The sequence below is a fragment of the Pseudophryne corroboree genome, chromosome 7 (assembly GCF_028390025.1).
Source record: "Pseudophryne corroboree isolate aPseCor3 chromosome 7, aPseCor3.hap2, whole genome shotgun sequence".
NCBI lineage: Eukaryota > Metazoa > Chordata > Amphibia > Anura > Myobatrachidae > Pseudophryne > Pseudophryne corroboree.
The window spans coordinates 374716197-374728961 of record NC_086450.1 but is presented as its reverse complement, the minus strand read 5'-3'; the positions used below and the strand labels follow the sequence as shown (position 1 = coordinate 374728961).

General features: G+C 45.9%; 1 protein-coding gene across 2 annotated transcripts in view; it reads right to left on the bottom strand.

Annotated features, from left to right (window-relative positions):
- Positions 1 to 12765, bottom strand: part of DNAAF5 (dynein axonemal assembly factor 5) — a 241225-nt gene that overhangs the window by 99497 nt on the left and 128963 nt on the right. For both annotated transcript variants that reach the window (XM_063934513.1, XM_063934514.1), the window contains exon 7: positions 1410 to 1553. In XM_063934513.1, the coding sequence (XP_063790583.1) occupies positions 1410 to 1553 (144 nt within the window). The remainder of the gene's footprint in view (positions 1 to 1409; positions 1554 to 12765) is intronic.

Below are 12765 nucleotides of genomic sequence, written 5' to 3'. Positions count from 1 at the left end.
CCTGATGACACAGACCCTGGGCTCAGGACACCTACAAAACGGTGCGGATTGCCGCCCCCCTAAACACAGCTGCGAACAATACTCCCAAGACCCAACCTGCACATGCGCAGAACAACCATAGGGTTTGCGTACAAATCCGAATCAGACCCTGGGCGGGATGTATTAACATACATCGCCGCCCCTCGCCGGTTACCGCAGCGATGTTGATCGCATATGTACTAACATATGCGATCAACATCGCGATGCGGTGACGGAGGCCCCCCGCGATACCTGTTAGGTGGTCTGCGGGGGGTCTCCGTCACCTCCCCGGGGTCCCCACACTGGCTAGATGCCGGGAAGCAGCAGCAGGCTGCCCCCGGCACCTCCTCCTCCCCTCTGCAGCCGGAAGGACGTCCGGCTGCGTTGCTAGGGGGAGGAGGACACTACCTTCCGGGTCCAGGGCAGCCTGGAGGAAGGTAAGCCAGGGGGAAGGGGGGTCGGCGTCTGTGGCGGGGGTCGACGGTGTCGGCGGGTTGCGGCGGTCGGCGAAAAGAAGCCCATAGGCTTCTATAGGGTTTCGCCATCCAGAGATGGCGAAACCCTGGACGCCGAAAACGCTGCGGTAGGGTCTTAGTAAATATGAAAATGCGGTAAAACCCCCGTTTTCGGGGGTTTTACCGCATTTTTGCTTTAGTACATCCCGCCCCTTATGTACAATAGTATGTATTTTACCAGAAAGCGGGACAAAAAGGTAGGCTATTGTTTAAAATGTGAACTTTAACAACAAAAAACAAACAAAAACAACAAAAACAAAACAACAACAGCAACAACCACCTTTAAATGCATATCTTACAATAAATATAAAAGTATACATGCATTTAAAATTCATTTTTCTTTTAAGGATTATTCCAAAATGTTTTGGGTTGTTTTTGCCCGAACCCCAAACCCTTATGGCCTTTAGAGGTCCTTTGCCACGGCACACACTCTTCAGACGACCTCTCCCCCCCAGTAATAATTGTCAGTCTTCACAATCTATAAAGTTAGAGGGTTCAAACCAAACTGAGGCAATTTGTAGCACAGCACAGATTAGTAATAGTTTGTACTGGTCTTGATTGTTGACCCATGCACGAAATGCCACTTCTCCTGCCCCTGCTGTTTGGGGCATAAGGAATGTTTACAGATAAACATATTTGTAGATGCAATAAACCTTTAAAACACTGCAGCCATCCATATGTTTGTGCAGTATGGTAGAGCACAGTTGAAACACATATCAATCACTAGGGGGCGGTGAATGTATAGCTTACTTTACAAAAGCCAAGTAAAAGAAATAAAAATAATTTGTCTAGTTGGTGGGTGACTCAGTATAATAGGTAAAAGGGATGGAATGAGTACAGAGGTGATAGAAATAAAACAGATTCAAGTAATATTACCTTTTCATAGAGGGTTTCAGAGGCTGGGCTGGCAAGTATTGTTATCAGGACCTTCATACAATGCAGGCTGATGTCTGTACAGTACTGCTGGCATATGTTAATCAAGGACTGTATGCAGCAGAGAAACTGATCCAGGTACAACACCTGTCAAATAAACACATAGAAGAACCATTGTCTGGAAGCTTAGATGAGAAGTCTAGATGTCCTTACCTATTAACTAGTCTAACTCAATGAAAGCATAAATGATACTTCTCAGTCATCGCATACCATGCATACCATACAAACACTCACAGATAAACACCTGAGATTATCCGGCTGCACAGGCACACATTACAATGCGTTCCAAATACGTGAAAACATCTGCACTCAACTCACAAGACAAAGACTCACAAGACAAAATAACAGTAAATACAGTTAAATATACACAAAGTTCAAGACTCAATGGGGAGATAAAAGCATACTATATGCTTATATTGGTTAGCGTTTATTTATATGGTGCGACCACACAGATTAAGTCAGGATGGAACCCTATCACCAACACTGAGGCAGCAAAGCTGACCACTGTGCCACTCATTAACAAAACATAATTTCAAGAGGGTGTACTCTTACTTAACGGCCCTATGACACGGGAGGACTTGTTTCCAAACAAGGGACACTTTTCACAATCACAGCAGATTCATAGGCATGTCTACAAGCCAATAAAGGGGTATTTCAATGTAAAATACTTGTCTTAAATATTCTATTCCACAGGTTCTCAAACTCGGTCCTCAGGACCCACACGGTGCATGTTTTGCAGGTCTCCTCACAGAATCACAAGTGAAATAATTGGTTCCACCTGTGGACCTTTTAAAATGTGTCAGTGAGTAATTAATACACCTGTGCACCTGCTGGGTTACCTGCAAAACATGCACCGTGTGGGGTCCTGAGGACCGAGTTTGAGAACCACTGTTCTATCCATTAGTAGTTTGGTGGGATCCCTATTCTCATACCCTCACTATTTATTGCATTAAGCATGTTCCCAGCACTCAAACAGATCCAGAATCCTGATCCGGTCTTTCCATCGTATGTGGATACTAAGGAGCTACTGTAAATGCAATACAACTGCTAATTGGGGGAATAAGCGGAGGAGGGAGGGGGCTATCCATAGCAAAATATTATTTAAATGGAGGGGAGGACAATTAGGAAATTAATGGGGCATCTCCGCTCATGGACAAAGGCAGCACTTGTCAGGATTGCTGCCACAATCAGCTGTTGTAGAACGGTAATGGCAGAGCTTCAGGGGTAGGATTCCAACCCGAATACTAGGTAAGACGCAGTGATTGGAGGCAAATGTTCCTAAAATTGACATAAGAAAATTTGCAATGTATTTCTCTAAAAAGGTTTGTTCAAATATTTTTGATTACAATTAGAGAGTTGAATAGGATCTATGATATTAATGGTTCTGCAGATTAAAATAAAATAAACTGAAATCTGTAAATAATTAATAGAAAACCTGAAAACCCCACCAACTGGCGAAACTACCATGAAGAATGCCAAAACAATTCAACAAACTAGGCCAAATGCTAATGCCTACGAGGTGGGGCAAGTGCTGAGATTTGGGTGATTTACTGTATATGTATAATGTGACTTTCAAATAATCTGTTACAGATGTGTAAACCAGAGGTTCTCAAACGCGGTCCTCAAGGCACCCCAACGGTCCAGGTTTTAAGTTTATCCATGCTTGACTACAGGTGACTTAATTAGCATCTCCGTCAATTTGATTTAACCATCTGTGCTGAGCCATGGATAACCTAAAACCTGGACCGCTGGGGTGCCTTGAGGACCACGTTTGCGAACCTCCGGTGTAAGCAATCTTTTATGTACCATATAGTGCCAGATGCCTTGCATGACTTAAAGGCCTAGCATTGGGTAGCGATTCCTGTGCTTGCACTCTTTTTCCTGAAATTATCACCTTTGGGGGGAATTAAATTAGCTCCCGCTAATAAAATGGGGGTAGCCTTGAGCTTTGTCACACTTTTAGCTTTGGGCTAGTCGATTACAGCCCGTTTTTGGCAGCACTGAAATTACCTATTTTCGAGTGTTAACACTTAGCGGCGAATTCAATTAATTGCAGTAAAATAAAAAAAATAAGATTTTAAACCTACCGGTAAATCATTTTCTCCTAGTCCGTAGAGGATGCTGGGGACTCCGTAAGGACCATGGGGTATAGACGGGCTCTGCAGGAGACATGGGCACTATAAAGAACTTTAGAATGGGTGTGCACTGGCTCCTCCCTCTATGCCCCCCCTCCAGACCTCAGTTAGAGAAACTGTGCCCAGAGGAGACGGACAGTACGAGGAAAGGATTTTTGTTAATCTAAGGGCAAGATTCATACCAGCCCACACCATCCACACCGTATAACATGGAATATACGAACCAGTTAACAGTATGAAACAAAACAGCATCAGCCCGAGACTGATCAAAACTGTAACATAACCCTTATGTAAGCAAAAACTATATACAAGTCTTGCAGAATTTAGTCCGCACTGGGACGGGCGCCCAGCATCCTTTACGGACTAGAAGAAAAAGATTTACCGGTAGGTTTAAAATCTTATTTTCTCTTACGTCCTAGAGGATGCTGGGGACTCCGTAAGACCATGGGAATTATACCAAAGCTCCAGACCGGGCGGGAGAGTGCGGATGACTCTGCAGCACCGATTGAGCAAACATGAGGTCCTCCTCAGCCAAGGTATCAAACTTGAAAAATTTAGCAAAAGTGTTTGAACCCGACCAAGTAGCTGCTCGGCAAAGTTGTAATGCCGAGACACCTCGGGCAGCCGCCCAAGAAGAGCCCACCTTCCTAGTGGAATGGGCCTTTACCGAATTTGGTAACGGCAATCCAGCCGTAGAATGAGCCTACTGAATCGTGTTACAGATCCAGCGGGCAATAGTCTGCTTAGAAGCAGGGGCGCCAACCTTGTTGGCTGCATACAGGACAAACAGTGCCTCTGTTTTCCTAACTCGAGCCGTCCTGGCTACATAAACTTTTAAGGCCCTGACTACATCAAGAGACTTGGAATCCTCCAAGTCCCCCGTAGCCACAGGCACCACAATAGGTTGGTTCATATGAAACAATGAAACCACCTTAGGCAGAAATTGAGTCCTCAACTCTGCTCTATCCACATGGAAAATCAGATAGGGGCTTTTGTGAGACAAAGCTGCCAATTCGGACACCCGCCTTGCAGATGCCAAGGCTAACATGACCACTTTCCAAGTGAGAAATTTCAACTCAACTGTTTGAAGAGGTTTAAACCAGTGTGACTTAAGGAACTGTAACACCACGTTAAGGTCCCATGGTGCCACTGGGGGCACAAAAGGAGGTTGGATGTGCAGCACTCCCTTTACAAAAGTCTGAACTTCTGGGAGAGAAGCCAATTCCTTCTGAAAGAATATAGATAGGCTCCATAATGGTACAGATTTCGGCCCTAACTTCAGGCCCATATCCACTCCTGTCTGTAGAAAGTGGAGAAGACGGCTCAGGTGGAAATCTTCCGTAGGAGCATTCTTGGCTTCACACCAAGAAACATACTTCCTCCTGATACGGTGATAATGTTTCGCCGTCACCTCCTTCCTAGCCCTCATCAGAGTAGGGATGACTTCCTCCGGAATACCTTTTCCAGCTAGGATTCGGTGTTCAACCGCCATGCCGTCAAACGTAACCGCGGTAAGTCTTGGAACACGCAGGGCCCCTGTTGCAACAGGTCCTCCCTGAGAGGAAGAGGCCACGGATCTTCTGTGAGCATCTCCTGAAGATCTGAATACCAGGCCCTTCTAGACCAATCTGGAACAATGAGTATTGTCTGCACTCTTTTTCTCCTTATGATTCTCAATATTTTGGAGATGAGAGGAAGAGGAGGGAATACATAGACCGACTGAAACACCCATGGTGTCACCAGGGCGTCTACGGCTACTGCCTGAGGGTCCCTTGACCTGGCACAATACCTCCGAAGCTTCTTGTCTATTTGAGGAAGTCCCCAAAGACTTGTTATCTCTGCAAAAACTTCTGGATGAAGTCCCCACTCTCCTGGATGGAGATCGTGTCTGCTGAGTAAGTCTGCTTCCCAGTTGTCCACTCCCGGAATGAAGACTGCTGACAGAGCGCCGACATGATTTTCCGCCCAGCGTAGAATCCTTGTGGCTTCCGCCATTGCCACTCTACTCCTTGTCCCGCCTTGGCGGTTTACATGAGCCACGGCTGTGACGTTGTCTGATTGAATCAGAACTGGTAGGTCGCGAAGAAGATTCTCCGCTTGTCGTAGGCCGTTGTATATGGCCCTTAATTTCAGTATGTTGATGTGTAGACAAGCCTCCTGGCTTGACCATGTTTCCTGAAAATGTCTTCCTTGTGTGACTGCTCCCCATCCTCGGAGGCTCGCGTCCGTGGTCACCAGAACCCAGTCTTGAATGCCGAACCTTCGACCCTCTAGAAGGTGAGCACTCTGCAGCCACCACAGGAGAGACACCCTGGCCCTGCGGCACAGGCTTATTTTCTGAAGTATTTGAAGATGGGACCCGGACCACTTGTCCAGTAGGTCCCACTGAAAAGTCCTTGCATGAAACCTGCCGAAGGGGATGGCCTCGTAGGTCGCCACAATTTTTCCCAGTACTTGAGTGCATTGATGGACTGACACTCTTTTCGGTTTTAACAGGTCTCTGACCATGTTCTGGAGTTCCTGGGCTTTTTCCATCGGGAGAAAAACCCTCTTTTGTTCCGTGTCCAGAATCCTGCCTAAGAAAGACAGCCGAGTCGTTGGAACCAACTGTGACTTTGGTAGATTTAGAATCCAGCCATGTTGCTGCAGCACTCTCAGGGAGAGCGACGCGCTTTTCAGCAACTAATCTCCCGATCTCGCTTTTATCAGGAGATCGTCCAAGTACGGGATAATTGTGACTCCCTGCCTGCGTATCCAGTATCAGTATCAGTATGCGTATCAGTGACACGGATGTATTATCCAGGGGGAAGTATATTGCAATCTGACTGATATATCAGCACCGCAACCCGATTTAGGAGTGGAATTATAATATCTTATATTAGAGGAGGCTGGAATAATAAATCACAATAAGACATTCAAGTTTATTAATACAATTTATAAAGACGAGTGATCACTTGTGCATTGGCACTCTCACATGCAGTATATTTTAGATCACTATATTCCTACTCTATCACCTTCTTGCTCTTCAGAATTTCAGTTTTTAAACCATATTAATAAACCAATCAATGTTAATTATTATCTTTAAGTGCACATTTTTATTTTCATTACATGCTCATTACTATTTGTCAAGTGGTAGCAGACCCCGTTTTAAAAATAAGTGTATGAATCGATATTGAATTATAATAGGGGGTCCCTTTCGTCTTTTTTTTTTTTTTTTTTGACATTCTGATATAACACAGTATCTTGTGCGACTGGCATTTTCTAGATCTCTAAACCCACTGATGTATGGTGCAAGACACGGTGCTGCAGGTCACACGTATCAACACTGTCTTTTGCCTTTGTACCGTATTACGTACCTTTTCATGAATTTTGTATGAAATTTGCTTATAGTGTACCAAGTATTTCTGTCACAAACTAATTGCTATAAAGTAGCAAATTAAGATGCATATTCTATGAAAAAGTTGTATGGCTTGGCTAAGTTGCAGAGTCCATGGCACGCCAAATGGGGCTAAGTGTATGTAAACACACATGTATATTAAAAGACCACCACCAAGAAATTGAGTTTTCCAGTCCAGCAGGTCCCATTCATGCCTGCAATGGTTTGATGCTGATCTCACTACGCTGTTAAGGCTTGGCCTATGTCACACAAACTCAGTGTTGTTGATACACCTCCGCTGCCCACTAATACTGTGACTAGGACGACGAGAGGGGAGGGGCACTGACAACACTTCTGTCTGGGTGAGAGCGGAGACCATAGCAGCACAGAATAGTAGTGCCAGGCCGTTCAAGGCATTGGGAGACCTGCCAAATCAGAAGAGCGCTGCACCACCAGAAGCCACACTCTGTATTAAAGCTTAAAGTACTAAATTCACATAAACTACAGTTTAGATTTTCAGTTTAGTTCTCCCAAGTACCAACTACAAATAAGAATACTCAATATCTAAATACACTGCTCAAAAAAATAAAGGGAACACTAAAATAACACATCCTAGATCTGAATGAATGAAATATTTTTATTAAATACTTTGTTCTTTACATAGTTGAATGTGCTGACAACAAAATCACACAAAAATGATCAATGGAAATCACATTTATTAACCCATGGAGGTCTGGATTTGGAGTCACCCTCAAAATTAAAGTGGAAAAAGACACTACAGGCTGATCCAACTTTGATGTAATGTCCTTAAAACAAGTCAAAATGAGGCTCAGTAGTGTGTGTGGTCTCCACGTGCCTGTATGACCTCCCTACAACGCCTGGGCATGCTCCTGATGAGGTGCCGGATGGTCTCCTGAGGGATCTCCTCCCAGACCTGGACTAAAGCATCCGCCAACTCCTGGACAGTCTGTGGTGCAACGTAGCGTTGGTGGATGGAGCGAGACATGATGTCCCAGATGTGTTCAATTGGATTCAGGTCTGGGGAACGGGCGGGCCAGTCCATAGCATCAATGCCTTCATCTTGCAGGAACTGCTGACACACTCCAGCCACATAAGGTCTAGCATTGTCTTGCATTAGGGGGAACCCAGGGCCAACCGCACCAGCATATGGTCTCACAAGGGGTCTGAGGATCTCATCTCGGTACCTAATGGCAGTCAGGCTACCTCTGGCGAGCATATGGAGGGCTGTGCGGCCCCCAAAGAAATGCCACCCCACACCCCTACTGACCCACTGCCAAACCGGTCATGCTGGAGGATGTTGCAGGCAGCAGAACGTTCTCCTTGGCGTCTCCAGACTCTGTCACGTCTGTCACATGTGCTCAGTGAGAACCTGCTTTCATCTGTGAAGAGCACAGGGCGCCAGTGGCGAATTTGCCAATCTTGGTGTTCTCTGGCAAATGCCAAACGTCCTGCACGGTGTTGGGCTGTAAGCACAACCCCCACCTGTGGACGTCGGGCCCTCATACCACCCTCATGGCGTCTGTTTCTGATTGTTTGAGTTGACACATGCACATTTGTGGCTTGCTGGAGGTCATTTTGCATGGCTATGGCAGTGCTCCTCCTGTTCCTCCTTGCACAAAGGCGGCGGTAGCAGTCCTGCTGCTGGGTTGTTGCCCTCCTACGGCCTCCTCCACGTCTCCTGATGTACTGGCCTGTCTCCTGGTAGCGCCTCCATGCTCTGGACACTACGCTGACAGACACAGCAAAACCTTCTTGCCACAGCTCGCATTGATGTGCCATCCTGGATGAGCTGCACTACCTGAGCCACTTGTGTGGGTTGTAGGGAGGTCATACAGGCACGTGGAGGCCACACACACACACTACTGAGCCTCATTTTGACTTGTTTTAAGGACATTACATCAAAGTTGGATCAGCCTGTAGTGTGTTTTTCCACTTTAATTTTGAGGGTGACTCCAAATCCAGACCTCCATGGGTTAATAAATCTGATTTCCATTGATAATTTTTGTGTGATTTTGTTGTCAGCACATTCAACTATGTAAAGAACAAAGTATTTAATAAGAATATTTCATTCATTCAGATCTAGGATGTGTTATTTTAGTGTTCCCTTTATTTTTTTGAGCAGTGCACATATTGTTCATATTAGTTGGAGAGACACCTCTGATGCGATTTATCGTAAATGGTGTTATTCTGCAGAAGAGAATACCTATCATATACACAACTAATGAATCAGTCATGGATGTAGAGGCAATTTATATTCACACCAGTCGGCATGGCAAGTTGGCTATCAGACAGAAGACGCCATGCAGATTAGCCGGTAGCTGTGAAGTGGGAGTTCGGTCTATCCTACCTAGGTTCTCTGGTTACATAGGTTTAGATTATAGAGTAACTGGTGCTCACGTTACACCAGTGCAGCTGCTGGTTCCCTGTGGATTGTGTGATCATATTAACACTGCTAGTCGCGGCGTAACAAATGCATTAACAAGGTCTGCAATCATTTCATTTTCCAGCACACTGCAGGACAAACAAACCGGTTATGGGAAATATATAGCAACCTCTGCAAACGCAAACACAATACACAATATTTGGAGCGACCGCAGCTTTTTGTTCATGTTGGTAATGTCTTGTAGGGTCTACACACTGGTTTAAAGACACCGATCGCATTTCGCTGGCTCAGCTGCCAGGTGCAGAGTCCTGGGCCATACACCTGGGAATGATCCACCCTATGTGCCGCTTCTAAAGCTATTAAAAGGAAGATCACAGCACTCAGTGACTGAAATGACATGGGGTGCTGACATTACATCATTTTAAATCCATAATTTGGATTCTCTGACATGACCGGATTAGTTCATGAAATTGTGCTGCCAGCCTGGATTAAGCTCCATGTATAGACAGTCACTCAACAGCGTTATATTGAAAGAGCAAGTCACATTTATGAAAGGCTATCAGTGACCAGAGTACAGTGTGGTGTGTTTGCTTTGTTCACAGCAACAGAACATATACACAAAAATACATTGTTAATTATCTTCCAATACATCAACACACTGGAAATTGCTGCAATTACCACTGGCTGGTAAACAATAGAAAGCATTGACAATTTCTCCTTAGACTGTGATGATTAATCTGCAAGGATTCTCCAGCAGCTTCCCAGGAGAGGTACAATAATAAAGGGCTGTTTTCAGATCTGCACTATATATATCATATGGGTATAATAGGATTTTAGTACCTACCGGTAAATCCTTTTCTCTTAGTCCGTAGAGGATGCTGGGGACTCCAAAAGGACCATGGGGTATAGACGGATCCGCAAGAGCTTGGGCAAACTATAAAGACTTAAACAGGGTGTGAACTGGCTCCTCCCTCTATGCCCCTCCTCCAGACCTCAGTTAGAAAACTGTGCCCAGGAGAGATGGACATTTCGAGGAAAGAATTCATCGTGATAAACACAGTGAGCGTGTCCTACCAGCTCACACCTCAAACACACCGTAGAGCGTGGCATTCAGTAGAATACCAGCCAACGGCATGAACAAAACACAGCCACATGCTGAGAAAATATGTAACACAAACCGTGTGTCCACATAAGCTAAAATAAGACCCCACATGTCATGGCATGAACAACGGTAGCAACCGCCTGACAGAGAAGACACCACCAGGGTGTAACCAAAAGCAATAACTGCAGACACCGTACGCACTGGGACGGGCGCCCAGCATCCTCTACGGACTAAGAGAAAAGGATTTACCGGTAGGTACTAAAATCCTATTTTCTCATACCTCCTAGAGGATGCTGGGGACTCCAAAAGGACCATGGGGTTTATACCAAAGCTCCAAAACGGGCGGGAGAGTGCGACTACTCTGCAGCACCGAATGAGCAAACAAAAGGTCCCCAAAAATCAAGGTATCAAACTTGTAGAGCATAGCAAAACGTTTGATCCCGCCCAATAATCCGCTCGGCAAAGTTGAACCGCCGAGACTCCTCGGGCATCCGCCCAAGAAAAGCCCATCTTCCCAAAGAATGGACCTCCACCGACTTCGGTGACGGCAATCCAGCCGTATAACGAACATGTCAAACCTCATCACAGATTCAGCGTGTAACAGACTGTATAACGCAGTCTCCCAAACCATGCTGGGAACATACCAGACAAACAGAGCCTCTGTTTCTCCAAACTGAGCCAAATTGGCGACCTACATACTCAAACCCCTGGCTAGACCGAGGGAATTTTGGAATCAGCTAATGCCTAAGTAACCACCGGCATCAAAAAAGGCCGATTTCTGCGAAACCCAGAAAACACTCTTGATAGACCTACCAACAGAGTACTCAATTCCTCTCTATCCACCTGAAAGCTCAAACAAGGCTCTTGTGAGACAAAAACACCACTTCTGACACCCGCCTTGCGGACGTCAAAGCCTATAGCATGACCACTTTCCAAGAGAGAAATTTTGTAAAGAAACTTATTAGGCTTGCATCCACACCGGCTTGTAAAATATGGATAAGCACGAACTAGCTGAAAGTCTTCCATAGGAGCCTTCCTGGATACACACCGAGACACATAGTTACGCCAACTACGGTGGTAACGCTTTGCCGTTAGTTCTTTCCTAGCCTGAAGAATTGAGGAAACGACTTCACTGGGAACACCCGGTCGGCTTAGGATATAGCATTCAACCGCCCCGCCGTCAGACGAGCCGCGGTAAGACTTGATACACGCCCTGATCTTGTTGTAAGAGTTCCTCACGTAGAGGAAGAGGGCAGAAATCTTCTATGAGTAACCCATGAAAAAATTGGATAGCCAACCCTCCTTGGCTAGCCCGGATCCAAGAGGATCACCGGAACCTTTGTTCATCTTACGCTTAGCACTTTCAGAAACGTGAAAACGGAAAGGCCACATAGACCGACTAAAAACACCCACGGTGTCACGAGGGTGTCCACTGCTATAGCTTGAGTGTCCCTTGACCTGGAACAATATCCCTGAGGCCTCTCGTTGAGGCGAGACGTCCACTTGACCAATTGCGACATTCCTCAAAAACTTGTCACTACTGTGAAAACTTCTTGACGCTGACTGAATTTCTCCCAGATGGAGAACGCGCCAGCAGAGGAAATCTATTTTTCAGTCGTTCACCTCCGGAACGAAGACCGCTAAGTTAGCGATTACCAGACTTTCCACCCAACGGCAAAACTGTGCATCCTCTGCCATTGCCGCTTTTCTCCTTGTTCCGCCATAGCGGCTTACTTACGCCACTGCCGACAAGTCGTCTGGCAGAACGAACACGGGCAGACCACTAAGAATACGTTCGTCGGAAGTAACCCTTAATTCAAGAAAGGCTATTGCAGACAAGCTTTCCAACTTGACCTCATCCCCTGGAAATACGTCCCTTACAAGGACTGCTCCCCAGCCTCAGAGACCCGTATGCACGGACACCAGGATCTACACCTGGAACCCGAACCTTCATCCCTCTAGGAGAAGAGAACCGAGCAGACACCACAGGAGCGACGTCCTGGCCGTAAGGATTATATTCTGCTGCATGTGCAGGTTAGACCTGGACCACAATCCCAACTGGTCTCTTGAAAGCCACTCTGGCATTAGACCTGCTCACCAAAAAAAAACCTCTCAGGCCGCACCCAACTGTTTTAGTAACGGAACACAGTGATGAAGTGTCACAGCAAAGCTGATCCAACTCTGGATCTTCAGACCTCTTTTCACCGGAAAACACCGAACCATAACCGGTCATTATCTACTCTGACACCCCCTCCGACATCTGTGACGTTGGAAACAACAGC